Source organism: Petromyzon marinus, chromosome 3 (assembly GCF_048934315.1).
Source record: "Petromyzon marinus isolate PM22_M1 ecotype Great Lakes invasive population chromosome 3, UKy_Petmar_22M1.pri1.0, whole genome shotgun sequence".
Classification (NCBI taxonomy): domain Eukaryota; kingdom Metazoa; phylum Chordata; class Hyperoartia; order Petromyzontiformes; family Petromyzontidae; genus Petromyzon; species Petromyzon marinus.
In genome coordinates this window covers 8,762,110-8,777,654 of record NC_133669.1, presented here as the reverse complement: position 1 = coordinate 8,777,654, position 15,545 = coordinate 8,762,110, and the positions used below count along the sequence as shown (strand labels likewise).

The following is a 15,545-nucleotide window of genomic DNA, read 5'->3' as shown; positions in this document are numbered from 1 at the left end:
GGGTCGTTCACATATAACTCGTTAAGACGTCACCAGGAGACCGCCATCTCGCAGTTGATAGATGTTGGTCGGCAATTTTGACTAACACTCTAATCAGGCAGAGTTGGTTGCCATGAAGGAGTGAGTAAGCAACTTGGCGGCTGAGAACAGAACGTGAATCATGAAGACGAGGTTGTGAGACGCGTGCAAGACGGAGGATAGTGCAAGAGTTTGGGAATAGAATGTGATTGGAAAGCGCTCTAGATGTCACCATTAAGAGCGTCACATGGGTGGCAAACTCATGTCGGATGGAGGAGGGAAAATTAACGAGACAGCTACGGGGTCTAGCAGAAGGAAGAACGCGAAGGCGAGGTGCCGTTGCATCATTGAGTTGCTTAACGACCTCTCGACTACCGCTGTCTAAACGCTGAGATAACTCAGCCCCGTGCAAATGCTGCAAGAGGGGTGGGATACGGGAGGAAACAGACACTGAGAAACAGTAACAAGTGAACCTCCGATTCGCATGGTTGGTCACGTACGGTGCGAAAGAAGTTCAACACGTCCAATGGAATACGTGAACGCAGAGATGCGGCGAGGAACGGCGGCAAAGCGCGACACCGCAGGAAGAAAGAGTCTGGTCACCAATAAGTTATTTATCTTTTGATTTAAATCTTTCGTGACTGCAGTAATTCATATTCTTAGTTTTTTCGGTAAAGTCACGTTGAAGGGAAACAACAAAATAATAAAATATACATAAAACAATAACAAAATTCTCACGACGTTTCGACCATAACTCAAACGGTCGTCTTCAGGTGTGTTGGTTTGCATAAATGTATTTTTAAACGGCGCATTTATTTATAAAAACGTTAGCGCCACGCGCAACGATTTGGCAGTTTATTTAGGACTAGTCCATCTATATTCTGAAAAGAGGAGGGGGGAGACGAACTTTTTTATAATGTATGCTGTCTGAAAGCCACTGTAAGCGTGAACAATCAATTAAGACCTGAAATGGTATATACAAGCACAGAGACAATTTCAACCGAGAAGATGGATTCTATCTTAGCAATCATTGGAAAGATTTGATAAACCATTTCAGGTCTTAATTGATTGTTCACGCTTACAGTGGCTTTCAGACAGCATACATTATAAAAAAAAATCGTCTCCCCCCTCCTCTTTTCAGAATATAGATGGACTAGTCCTAAATAAACTGCCAAATCGTTGCGCGTGGCGCTAACGTTTTTATAAATAAATAAATAAATGCGCCGTTTAAAAATAAATTTATGCAAACCAACACACCTGAAGACGACCGTTTCAGTTATGGTCGAAACGTCGTGAGAATTTTTTATTGTTTTATATATATTATTATTTTGCTGTTTCCCTTCAACGTGACTTTACCGAAAAAACTAAGAATATAAGTTATTTATCCTTTCGTTTTTGCTCTCGCTTTCAGTGGGGGGTGCTGGCTGAAGTCAGGGGTCACCCTCCCACCCCTCTCGAGCGTGGAAGAGTAGGCCGAATACAACACTCGAGTGTTTAGATCAGGGGTCGGCAACCAAAATAACGCCTCTTAGATCTCTCATGCTCACATGTCCTTTGGATTGCACTCTCATGCTCACATGTCCTTTGGATTGCACTCCCATGCTCACATGTCCTTTGGATTGCACCTGTTGGGTTGCACTCCCTCGCCGAGGAGGCCTCTCTCCTCCTATCTTACAGTCGCATGCTAATTTCTCACATTGACATCATGCTAATTTCTCACATTAACATCACTTAGCCCCGGCCACTTCTTTACGACCCTTGGGCTACACCCATTTCAAACCTTTTAAAACAGTCTGCCTCAGCAGCAGACCATCGCAGTTCCCACCTGATGACGGACGCTTGTGTTTGCGCCCGAAACGTCGTGATTTATTGTATTTTATACCTACGAAACGGTCTTCCATGAATAAATAACGTCACAGAACGAGTCCTCAAAGGGCCCCATGCGCCTCCGGCTAAGCGCACGTTGCCGACCCCTGGATCTCGAGCAGTGCCTCTGCACGTGGGGTGCACGCGATGCCCTTCGTGTGGCGTGCGAGACGGTACAATCATCTAAACACTAATTAAGCACGGACACGTAAGGACTACCGGCTGCTTGGTTTCATCACGCCCGTGTATTTATTAAGATTATAAATTTTTGTTTAGTAACGACTGAGAACCAAATGGGGTCGCAGGGCTGCAGTAAAGGTTTAAGAACCACTGCTCGAGACGATGACGCTGCAGCGCGTCCCCGTCGAGCCGCAGAGGAACCTTCCACCAGCAGTGGCGTCAGCAAGCGACTGCACGGCTGCGCCCTTATCTCTTTAACCCCCCCCCACCCTGAACCTCCCTCCCTCCGCCCTCCCCCTCCCTCTTTTGTCCCCCGCTCTCCTCCCCCCCGCCACCCGCTCCCCCTCCATTCCCCTCCCTCCTCGTCTCCTTCCTCCTCCCAACTCCCTCCCATCCACCCCCTCCCTCCCACTCACCCTCTCCTACCTCCTCCTCCACCCCTCCCTCCTCCTACCCCCTCCTCCCCTCCCTCCCTCCTCACCCCCTCCCTCCTCACCCCTCCTTCCTCCAACCCCCTCCTCCCCTCCCTCCCTCCTCACCCCCTCCTCCCCTCCCTCACCCCTCCTTCCTCCAACCCCCTCCCTCCTCACCCCTCCCCTCACCCCTCTCTCCCCTCCCTCCTCTCCACCCCCTTCCTCCAACCCCCTCCTCCCCCCGCCCTCCTCCCTCCCTTCCCCGCCGCGCGGTGCATGCTGGGAGAGCACCAACATGGCCGCCGTGATGCGAGTTCCCGGGCGCTCCGTGCGGGCAATGTCAAGTAAGAGTCACCTCGGCGGCGCTCCCACCCTCGCCTTTGTTGCTGTTGTTCGGCCTTTCCGGGCTCCAGGTTGTAAAGTTGAGCTGCGTGAGGTTGAGGCCGAGGGGTCGCGCGCGGCCTGCGTCGCCTCACCGCTGAGTTGCGGAGTTCAGTCGCGCCCTGACCTGGGGCCTTGTTTAGGCCGAAGCCTAGGTCGTCTTGACGGGTGATATTCATTGCAAGCGGTATACAGTACAGTCATGCAAATTGTTGCCTTGTTGTTACGGCCTTATTATCGCGACGCAATAACGGTAGGGTTAGTGCCGTTGCATCGTTATACGTGTGTCTTGTTTTGCAACTAGTGACGTTTTCAACCCTCCGCGGGAAGATAACATTGGTGTCGAGTTGTGGGAAAGTCCACAGAGTGCCGCTGTCTGTCTTGTTGTAAACGTCGTTATACCAAACTACTGCCTCGCTGTGGAGGTGAAGCGGTGGCGAATTGGTTAGCGCACTGCACTCTGAACCCGGTGAGCCGAGTTTGATTCCCGTGCACGGCGAATGTCAGTGTGTGAGTGACATATAAACCGGTTGAATGCTCGCTGACAGGAGGTATCGGGACAGACCCAGCAGGTGCCATGGGGCTGGCTGACTGAGATGACTGGCAGATGCACCTAGCTGTACCACCGACTGTGCCAACTTGCTGTATTTTATCCGCCCGGCGCTTCGCTTGTTGTTGTGGGCGTCGCACCTCTGCCCTCCGTTGTTGCTGGAGGGCGACTGTCTCAAAATGCCCAGGAGCGTCCTTCACGAGCCTCCTCCATAGAGCGAACCTTCGACACTTCACGTGGCCTCAAAGTGCACCTGGCCTGGCACAGGCGCCGTGGTGACGTCACCGTCACTTAGTGGCGAATAGCGGGTATTGGTATGAACCGGTACAGTACCTGGATCCCCGAGGTTCACCAACCCACACTCATCAGCGTGGGAAAATTTGGGAAAACAAACACCATGAGCGACACGACGTCGGGCGGCGGCCTTAATCTCGCAGTGAATCGACACATTAAGTGGCACAAAAGTTGGCCAAGTACTAAATAACAATACGACCACGTCAGGATCTCAGTGCACATTGGGAGCGTTGAGAGATGTTCGTCCGCATTGATCGGTGGTGCAAATTCCACATTCCAATGATGAGACACCCAGACCTCTGGTTTGACAGCCACCAATACCAGTGAAATATTTGACTTTTTATTACAATTTTCACAAAACTCGCCGTTATCAATTATATTTCCAAGTCGGCAGTGGAAGACTTGAGTTTACATTGTCTCAATATTTCAATGCGAATATCTTTAAGGACATTGCTTTGTACAACGTTTCTTTTAAATTAAATATTGCATAACTCGGGTGGTGCGGTATGAGCACGCTATGCTATTCGCCCGCCTACCTGCGCATTGTTGTTCTTGTCACTGTTCCGACTGATCCGAGCAGCCGTCCCTGTTGATGGTGATGACACCACCACCACCACTGTAGTTGCCATCATGGGTGGGACGGGTGTCTCTTGCAGGCGTCGGGGCTTGGCCCCCCGTGTCCGCGGGTCCTGGGGCGGCGCTTCTCGGGGGGCCTCCCTTCTCCGGCCCGCGGACATCGCCCCCGTCCCGTGCCACCCACCAGGCTGTGATGCCGCGCGGGCGCGGAGGCCGCTCCTCCTTCAGCGGCGTTGTCGCCACCGTGTTTGGAGCGACGGGTTTCCTTGGGCGCTACGTCGTCAACAAGCTCGGTGAGCCGGTGATAGCAGCCACGACCTAAACCAACAAACGGCTTCGGTGTCAAACAACCTGATAACTTTTTGGAGACACACTGGTCATTTTAAGGCGCCGATACATTTTGATTACTGCAAGGAGATTGTTACATTGGTCAGTCAGCCCGCTGAGTGGGCGTTATATGCGACTCAAATGACAAGACTCAAATGATAAGATGCTACTCAAATGATAAATTCCTTGAAAATAAGTTGGTCCACACCAGGCCTTTAACTTAAGTAAAGAGGCCTTTTTTATGTAGCAAAGGAGATTGTTGTCATTAGCAGTCTGAAATTTCCTCAGCATCTCAATTGGATTGAGGCATAGAGCCCATCAAAGGTAAAACGGAACAAATTGGACAGTTATGTATGGAGCTGTGTTTCCAGTCTAATCCAATACGATTCGAGGATTTGCCTCGCAATTAGCAATTACGAGGCTCAGCTGGATGGCAGGCTTGAGGTGAAGGAGCAGGAGAGGGAGAGACAGGCATGTGTATTCAGTGTCAGAAATTGTATGTGTCTGCGGGATGATAGATAGATCCATTGACAGGCTTTCATTTCAAGGTGGTGTTTTATATCTGAGGTCCGAGGGTGTAGTCCATTGTAAACTTTTTTTTTCCTTTTTGCCTCATCAGGTCGCGAGGGAGCACAGATCATTATCCCCTATCGCTGTGACGCCTACGACGTGATGCACCTTAAGCCAATGGGCGATCTGGGGCAGTTGATTTTCCTGGTAAGGTTTAGCTGCTGCTGGCACTTCTTACACCGTAGCTTGGAATACCATTCCAGGCAGTCTCCTGAGCATTGACACCAGAATATATACTTTAAATGCCCTCGGTACCCTTACATGTTTTAAACCAGCACACTGACCCCCAGAGGTTACAGACTGTCGTTAGTTCATTGGCAGCCTTGTATTTACAGAGGGCAGTGGTGGTGTAGTGGTGCTATCACTGCCTTTCAAACGCAGTGCCACGGATGATATAAGTGGAGGGCGATATCTGAGCTCAGTACCGCAATGCCAGTGTCTTGAAGCCACTATTTTGCCGACTTTATTTTACAAATATATTGTATCAAATTAAGGGAGATGCGTTTTCATAGTGGTTCACACTGTGTTATGAACACAACTTTCTGAGTTTGATATCTGACAACAGCTGACATCAGTTGTGAGTAATATCTAAACCCTTACTGCATCCTCCAACGTACCCTGACCACTCTGGTGAAGTATGGACCACAATCCCCATAACTAATTTAGGGAGGCCTTTACCCATTAGTTGATTGACAAAGAGCACGAATTCCAATAAATTTTCACCCCGTAGACAGAGTCGTGTGCAGTGTGATGCCACTAGGTGGCAGTGTTCTATGTCAGCCACCGATCAATAGTTGACCTGCTACCACTTTGCCTTTGGTTTATCATCACCATTATTATTACGTTTGACTTATCAGCTCTGGAATGCTTAATCGGATAATCAACAAATTTTTGTCTTGTTCATCAGAAACACTTATCACAATTAAACAAAATAATATTTCAGGTAGTGGCCCCAACTTCAGAGTAGTGGAGAACAGAACGATTGACTTTTATTTAAGAAAATTTACAAATGTACTCTTTTAAAGGAACCACTTTTTTTTTACAAAGTATAGTAGGGGAAGACAATGAGAACAGTTGCCATTTCTAATTAAATATAATTTATTATAAAATACCAAAACTCAAACGTGAATACAAAAATCTTATAGAAGTAATTTTGCTTTTGGTTGTTCCAGGATTGGTCGATGAAAGACCAGGAGTCGATCCGAAAGGCCGTGCAGCACTCCAATGTGGTCATCAACATCTGTGGGCAGAGCTGGGAGACCAGGTAAAGGTGTGGGAGAGGGTGGTGCACTTCATTAGGGATGCAACAGTGCATTGATTGGCTGAATAAATCATTTTCCTACACTCACCATGCATGCATTGAATCATCCGTGTAAGGCCTTCATCCAGCCGTGTTGCTGATGATGATGATAATAAAGCCACACTTTAACCCTTTCTTGTTCTGATGACGTACATTTGACGTGCAGCCCAAGGAGATGACATCAGTTTTTTCTGATTCTGTTTCGATGATGTCATCGAAACTGGGCCGAAAGAAAACATAAAATAACTTTATCGGTACCAAGGCTCCCAGGAGGCCATGCGGGAGGGTTCATGGCACGGTTTGGTGCCAGCAGTCGTAGAGTGCAGTCCTGTCGCTACAGTTCTCTGCGGTGAGAACAATGTCTTAAAAACAACAGCGCGATTGTCTCTCTAAAACACAACGCTGAACCGCTTGTGCGTTCCGAGATTCAGCGGTGAATGGGACCCACCCTGCAGCCTGTAGTCATCTCGCAACGGGAAAGGGTTAATTGTAATACCTGTAGCGTAATCCCAGTGTTCGAAGTGAAGAGCAGCCGCTGTTGAACCTGTTGGCAGGAACAACTCGTTTGAGGATGTGAATGTCGTGGCGGCACGAGACATCGCTCTGGCCGCCAAGGAGGCCGGCGTTCCTAAGTTGATCCATGTGTCTCACCTCAACGCCGACATCCGCAGCGCCTCCAAGTATCTGCGCACAAAGGTGAGACAGCCCACCAGTGTAATGCACCACAGTTTTTTTTCGGCATCTAAATTCAGCTGTATATGAAGATGCTGTCATACAGAAACTGGTAATATTTATAGGCAGGGTAGGAATGGAGGGTCTTGAGCAACAAACCTCTTGTAGATACACACCTTGGCTATGTGTTTGAATCTTCGTTAATTTGGGAAAAAATAAAGTCATTGTCAAGCCCTTTACCTCAGTGTTTGTTGCGATACACTATATTGTGTTTTACGAATGATATTACAATTGTGATGTCACCATCACGTCGTGTGGCAAGGAAGTTTACACTGGGAACTTGAAGCCCTGCCCCAGGAGATGACATCGCAGAACTCTTACTGAAATAACTTCATCAGGTCACCTAATCCACATTCGGTTCCGTATTTGCCTCCTACTAAAGATTGATCGTCACATGTCAGCATGTCAATCAAACCGATTTTTTTTGTCCTACCCTTAATTTTAATTACAAGCCATTACAGCCCGTATTAAGACTGTCGTGCACAGGGTAACCTAAAGCTTCTTAAAGTTAGCAGAATGGTAATAGATTTTTTTGAACAAATGAATATTTTCAGACCGTATTGTTCTTTGATTTATTGTTTTTTTGATGTCCTTTGAGTGCTGCCCGACCCTGCTCGTTTGGGGCTCGAGAGTCGAGTGAAAGAGCGGTGTCTTCCTTTATAGTCGTACGGATTGCCTATGTCCGAGCCTTCACTTTTGTTCACTCGCCATTAATCAGTACCAGTTTCGGCGTTAACAAAATCAGCACTCGGGAGACAAATATGGCCAAGCAGTGGTGCTCGCCGCACACCACTATCTCGCTGTGTGCCCTACCGGCTTTAATAGGTACTCGCCAACAGCACCTGCTATAACGGTGTGTATGACCATACGGGGGATCTTTGTCTCTTCTTGTGTTTTCTCGTAGAGAAGAGGGGATTGTGCTTGCTGGGGCCTCGAGGGCGGCGGCAGCCGTGGCGGCGGCGTCTCTGTTTTGTGTTGACGAGCAGCGGTCGTTTCTCACCGTTGACGTCGGGCGCGTTTGCCGCATGTGCAGTATCTGGGCGAGAAGGCCGTGCGCGAAGCTTTCCCCGACGCCACCATCCTGAAGCCCTCGGACATGTTCGGCAGAGAGGACAAGTACTTCAATCACTTCGCAAGTGAGCGAACCCAACGCAGCTCCGTGTCAGTCAAGCCCGTGTCCAGAGGGTGGGAATATCGGCGCATGGCCCCACACATACGATATGATCATGCACCGGTTGGTTCATTACACACCGTCGATTCCAGGCAACGGCGCAACGCAGCCCACACAGCATTGCAGGCTGCCACTGATCAATTCCGTGGGTTTCATTTTCTGTTCCGCCTGTGAACTCAATGCCCCATTCGGACAGAGTCTGCATCCAGGGCTGCTGTCGCCACTTATTGCCCATACTGAGTGTACGTGCCGTTAACGCGCGTCCGTTCCAGCGATTAGAGTTGGTGCCACTCATGTGCCTTGCTACAATCCGCTTTTTCACGATGACTGGCCTATTCCATTTACATATAGACGAAGCCATCGCATACCGCACACGCCTGATACTCTTTGGTTCTTTCGGTAAAGTCACGTAGGTATAAAAAATAATAGATCACGACGTTTCGATCGTCACACAAGCAATCGTCTTCAGGTGTGAGAGAGAAACAAGCAGCCTTTTTCTCTCTCCCACCTGAAGACGATTGATAGATCACGTCGTGATCTATAATTTTTTCTACCTACGTGACTTTACCGAAAGAACCAAAGAGTATGGATTTCTGCAGTCACGAAAGCTTCAAATCAAGATTACACACCTGATAGTTGGTAATCATGGAAACGCGAGGGCCGGGGTTGCATCACACCACCACCACTTGCACCATGAAAAGAGAGCCGCACCACTTATAAAGTCAACACATTTGTCTTTGTACAGATATGCTCTTGTTTGGAGGACTGCCTCTCATTGCAAAGGGGAAGATGACTGTCAAGCAGCCAGTCTACGTACGTACACTCTACAGCACCACCCTGCTTTGTAATCCACTTAACTCTCATTTAACCTTGGGCAGATTATCGTATTGCGGACTTGCTGCACTTCCGAATAAAATAAACGACATGTATTAAATATTTGGTTATTAGCCGCTTCTCACTCCGCAATTCACCGTGTGAAATGTAAGATAAGAATAACTTCGGACTGGAGTGCAAGGACGTTGTGGCCACCAGCCGTGAGAACCGTTTTGTATTCGCACGTTGCGTCTCCAGGTATCGGACGTGGCCCAAGCTATCGTGAACGCAGCGCACAGCGAAAACGTCCTAGGCAAGACTTACGCACTCGGCGGGTGAGGTGCAAGTAGCGGCTCGCCCGTGCTCACACGCTGCCGGGGTCCGCGGTGAATGTGTCAGGTGTGACTGTGTCCGGCAGGGGCTGTGGCGAATGTGTGTGAGGCATGATTGTGTCTGTAGGAGACATTGGCTGTGTGTCTCCAGGGTCTGTGGTGAATGTGTATTTATATGTACGTTGAACTTCTTTCGCACCGTATGTATGCCCACTGTGCTAATCGGAGGTGCGGGGAAAGGACGACAAACTGGACAAAAAATGGTTCTTAAGAAATGAGTTTTCAAAAATTTGTGAAGCACAGTTGTGTCTAGGAGATATTGGCTGTGGGTTTGTCAGCAGGTTTTTTTGGGGAATGTGTGAGAGGTTATTGTGTCTGTAGGAGATATTGGCTGTGTGTTTCAGTAGGGTCTGTGGTGAATGTTCGAATGAGTCGTGACTGTCCGCTAAGTCTGCTGGGAATGCTTGTACGAGACGGCATGTCCGTGTGTCTGTAGGTGGGGTGGTGGCATAGTGGTTAACGACCTGCGCTGTCAGCCCGATTCACAGCCACAGCTTCAATTTTAGTGGCCAGTGAAATCAGAGCCAGTTCTAGGCCTCTTCAAAACCAACTCCGCCTTAAATATTTGAGTATCTGGTTTGCTGTTTAAAACATCAGCACTGGGAAAATAAAATGTGGTTGAAAGTCTGTGGCTTTGACACATTAGTGATGTAGCACCACTCTTACTGAATGTGAGCCATGGATCTTTTGATCAGCTATTGTATCGCACCTTTCTTGCCCTGTCGTAATCAGGCAGGAGGCCACTGCGATTCGATAACAATTTAAGCCAGTGTAATCCGCTGCCCATGAATGTAGCGCAACAACTTGATGCGCTCTGTTCGTCCCCCTTAAATTGTCTCGCGTGTCCTGCCCACCCCTAGGCCTGGCCGCTACGAGCTGCTGGAGCTAGTGAAGTACATCTTTGCCGTGGCGTACCGGCCGTTCGTGCCCTACAGCATGCCTCGGCCGCTTTACCAGTGAGTGATTGCCTGCTTCCTGCCTCTGGGCTGTATGATATCCTTCGCCTAAGGTATTGCCGAGCAAAGTCAGTCCCTCGTTATACAACATCTAAGGCATGACTGCGTCGGGCTAGAAAACACACTGCTCATGCTGGAGCTTGTCATGAACAAGAAGTACCTTACACCACACAAGTGTTGCTATGTTGAACAATTAGCTATGCAACAATTCACACAGCCCCCACAACTGAACGATTTGTCACCATTCAAGGGGTTGCAATTGAAGAATCGATTTTCTTCGCTGCACTTTTTGCGTGTGTTGTCGGTCCCGTGTGTTCCTTCAGCTTTTGAAGCGAACATTTTCATACGATTTGCATAAAAGCTAAATCGCCAAGCCTTGGCACGACTTGAACCGTGCAGCGTCAGAGCTGGTGCATAATGCACGCGCGATGAATCTTGAGCGTCACCATGCGCCGTGGCGTCGATGCGGTTCCGCCACCGCTCGTCCCTTCGCGGTGTTGATCCACGCCACACGGGGTGTGTTCCCTCGTTGCGCTGGCGAGAGTCGCCACCGAGTTGAGCGTGCGCTGTTCCCCCAGCCTCATCGCCCGCTGCTTCGAGCTGATGCCGTTCGAGCCATGGACAACCCGGGATAAGGTGGACAGGGTGAGTTTGTCGCATTCCCCTCCTGTGACTTGCGAGCGCTTGGCACTCGGGAGGCGTTCACTTCGGCGTCGGTGGCTTCTCGCCACATTGCTTCCTTCTGCATAGGTGGTGTGAGTGAATAGCAACAGTTTTTCCCTCTGCTGGTAATAATTATTGATAGCCTGCTAAGAATCGGAATATTTTTTTTTTATCCTAGAGAAATCCGATGAGCTATGAAGCTCTCTTCACAGATGTCCGGTAGGGGCAGGTCAGAAAGTTACAACAAAAAACTAGAAAAAACGAAAGGAGTACAAAATATTGCGCTTTTATTTTCAGCATGTCTCCTGTGTGCTCATGTTTAAAATGTTCACCTCGCCTGGCCCCATGCAAGTGCCGTGCCACCATAGCTACTACTAGTCATTGAAGCAAAGCATTTGTCTTCATATGTTTTCGCACGTGCGAATTAGAGGAGTGCGTACGTGTGCCTGTGTACACGGACGCCCGTGCGTGTTTCACGTCCTCCCAAGAGAGCTGTACAGCACAACTGCGAAAATCTACGCAGAAGCTTTCTACAACACCTCACGGCATCCTCAAAAGGGCATCTATCCTGTGGCATAAGAGCCTCGGCGATCTCGCCAGCACTTGGTGGCGAATGAATTTGCGGCTGTTGTTGTGTATGTTCCTGCTTGTGTCCGCACCGTGGCTCAGCTTCACACGACTGACAAGTTGCACCCGGAGCTGCTGGCGCTGCAGGACTTGGGGGTGGTGCCCACCTCCGTGGAGGAGAAGGCCATCGAGGTGCTGCGGAAGCACCGGCGCTTCCGCTGGCTCGAGCTGGACCTGGACGAAATCAAGCCGGCCAAGGCCGTATGAGAACGTCCGCCCCCCCCACGCCCCCCCACGCTTGGTTCGCGTCGGTTCCGGGGATGCTGTGGGGAGCCATTCGGATAAAAAAAAAACACCGCTTAGACGCCATTAGTCACGGGGCAGTTCCACGATTGTGGACGTACGTTTCGGACACTTTAAAGATGTGTGAGGAATCGTTGGGGTGTCGTCGTAAAAGCAGCTTCTCATTTGGGAATAGTATGTCCACCGATTAAGACTCTTAATTCGCGTACATATTATTTGTTCGTCTTTCATGGATGAGGAAGAAACGCTTATAAAAAAAATAAATACTAATGTGTTTGACGTGCACAGGCAACTAAAGTTTTCATCCACTCTGTGATGGTGAGTGTTCATTCGGTTTTGTGTCCGTTAAACCCTCGAGTTATGACATTAATTACACCCCACAAAATTGACCCTTAAGGTTGGCCAATTTGTGGAACTGCACCAGTCACTGGGTTGACCTGAATTCCCTTTCATAGAGATGTTTTAAAGGGATCTCCATGCACTTTTGTGAAAGTCAGTTTTGCAAGGTATGTGCAAAGGAGTGGAGCCAACCTTGTTATTTGTGGAAATTCCATGATTCAAGATAGTGTGTTTTCTTTGACATGGTAGTGAATGCAGTGCCTCTAGGGAATTGCAGGGGTGATGTGAACCAAATGCATACCATCTTATCGATTCCCGCGTCTGTTATTCGATGCAAGTTTCCCGGGCGTTGAATCGGTGCGTCCGTTTGCGTGGCCAATGCAGTGTTGGCATTTTTAGGTGCGGACAGCAGTGGATAGATGATTGACACGAAGTATATACCAACATACTCATTGGGAGCTCGTGTTGTTTGTCTTAAGTGCATTAGCTACGTGGGAGCTACATAATTCACGTGTGAAAGTGATTCGTTGACGTGAGTGGAGATCGCTTTGGTAGATATCTGTAAAAGTGATTGCAGGTCACTTGGTGCCCACACACGGCCAGGCATGAACAAAGTTAGCGAGGTGACTCGCAGCGCCGAGCCGATGCGGCGACCCCTTTGCGTAATGTCTGGCATTAGCCCAGTGTACATGGGACATGGAGATGGGAGTCTGTGCAATGGACGCTTTTGCCTCTTTTCTCAGACAGCTATCTCGGCTTGTTCTGGGTAAAAATGCATGGCACGGTCGTGGCTACAGGCTTGGACATTGTGCTGTGCATGTGCCCTGATCCGAGACCCCCCCCCCCCCCCGCCCGCCTGTGTACCATGGTGCTGTTGCCGGGCAAGATGCCACCCTCGTGTGAATTGAGAGCTCGCCCGCTCTCCGTTGCGTACACAATAATTAGCTGTTTTATGAAACGGCCTTGTAAATTTAAAAAAAAACATGCATAAAGATGTTTATTCCAAAAAAATGTGTTTGATTTCGAGTGTGCTGCTGTCTTCTTCATGGAGTGTGTTGCTAGATGCGGTTCGGTGGGAAAACAGTTTTGCTCGGGTGGCAGGTCGCTCATTCATTCCCCGCTGCCCTTCTAGTGTACAACTTTCCTAAAAGTTTCGATTTAAAGCTTTCGTGACTGCAGAGATTCATATTCTTGGTTCTTTCGGTAAAGTCACGTAGAAGGGAAATAATCAAATAATAAAAATAAACTATGAAATTCTCACGACGTTTTGATTGCAACACAAGCAACCGTGCTCTCAATTCCCTGTTCAAGTCCAAGCCAAAGACCTTTCACTTGTCCTCTGCCAATGACTCCCCAGCTCTCTTATCTCGAAAATAAATATGCCCAGGGTTTTCTGTACAGCGTCTTGAGATGCGGTCACATTTATATCCTTTATGAATCTAGTTTTCTGTGTAGATTGTAGTACAATCGCACTTTTACCCGAGTTTGTGTTCATTGTGTTCCAATTTTATCTGCGAGCCGCCTGACCATCTTGAGAACTGTTGAGATCGGTCCGGCTGCAAAGCCTAAGCACAGCGGGCCAGATTCACAGGTTCGCAAATGTTTCCCTTCGTCTGAAAAGCTTGCCAACGTTTCCGGCACCAACGATGGCACAAATCGTCGGCCCGTCGTTACTTGAGCCGTTGCGCTGGTTATTACGCAAAAGAACCCTGTTCAGCCACGGGTGTCTTGAAACTCGCGGTTCGTACCCAGAATCTCAGCGGGTGCCTGCTCCGTGCCCTGCGCCGGCATTGACCTCCCCGAGTCACCCGGCAACGGCTTCCGGTTTGGAACCGATGATTCATCAACGGTGACTCCGTTTGCTGGCACTGTTATGAAGCCACCGAGGCACCCTGTCACGTTTCTCAACGCCTACGTGCTGTTTGCGTGACCGCTGGCCGCACGCCTCATTGATTGCTTGCTTCGACTCGTGCTGCAGGAGTGAAGGGGCATGTCAAGCGGTTTTGCTCCCAAACGAGCGCGTGGGACCGTGCTTTCCTGTTTACAGCCCTTGCTGGAAATTACACATTCCTACTGTGGGGACAAGTGTCTTGTCGCGTGTCTTGTGACAAATTGGTACTCGTTGATCCCGGAGGGCTTGAGTTGACCTTCGACCAGGATTCGAGACGCCTGCAGTTACCATCGCACGATGCGGTCATGAGGTTGAGACTTAGGCAGGCGAGTTAAATTATCAATTGCTTCATTAGATTTTTCTGATCAGATGGGATATTTAGGACTTTTGTTTTTCCATTGCAAATGGTTTCATGAGTTTTGTGTTTAATAACATTTTTAAGGACAATTTTGTACATTTTTAAAAAATTGACATTGCATAATAACCTGGTGTGTCTTTGCGCTAACAAAAGTGATAATCACCTAAAATGCCGCGTGAATAGGTGGCACGAACGTGCTGAATTGAAATATAAGTGATGTTATTTCCTTCCCCTCGGTTAATCCAAAATTCCGATTCGATGCCCAATTGTCACATTTTTTGGGGGGGTGTATTATTACAAATTTCGAGAACATCCCAAATAGCATATCTTTGGAAGATTAAAAAAAAACGAATCTCCCCGCATAGGAGGACCCAAGACAGACATGGTGTGTATACACACAGATATGGTGTCTATGCACACAGACATGGGTGTCTATACATACAGACATGGTGTCTATACACACAGACATGGTGTCTATGCACACAGACATGGTGTCTATGCACACAGACATGGTGTCTATACACACAGACATGGTGTCTATACACACAGACATGGTGTCTATACACACAGACATGGTGTCTATACACACAGACATGGTGTCTTTACACACAGACATGGTGTCTTTACACACAGACATGGTGTCTTTGCACACAGATATGGTGTCTTTACACACAGACATGGTGTCTTTGCACACAGACATGGTGTCTACACACAGACATGGTGTCTTTACACACAGACATGGTGTCTATGCACACAGACATGGTGTCTTTACACACAGACATGGTGTCTATACACACAGACATGGTGTCTACACACAGACATGGTGTCTACACACAGACATGGTGCCTTTGCACACATACATGGTGTCTACACACAGACATGGTG

The 15,545-nt window shown here is 48.7% G+C and overlaps 1 protein-coding gene across 1 annotated transcript; it reads left to right on the top strand.

Annotated features, from left to right (window-relative positions):
- Positions 1–2,705: 2,705 nt before the first annotated feature.
- NDUFA9 (NADH:ubiquinone oxidoreductase subunit A9) lies at positions 2,706–13,665 on the top strand. Its single transcript, XM_032981095.2, has 11 exons — positions 2,706–2,821; positions 4,359–4,571; positions 5,225–5,322; positions 6,348–6,439; positions 7,030–7,171; positions 8,241–8,343; positions 9,124–9,191; positions 9,450–9,526; positions 10,444–10,539; positions 11,118–11,184; positions 11,872–13,665. Exons 1-11 carry the CDS (start codon positions 2,773–2,775, stop codon positions 12,034–12,036), a joined length of 1,170 nt encoding a protein of 389 aa, XP_032836986.1. The 5' UTR covers positions 2,706–2,772; the 3' UTR covers positions 12,037–13,665.
- The last annotated feature ends 1,880 nt before the right edge of the window (positions 13,666–15,545 follow it).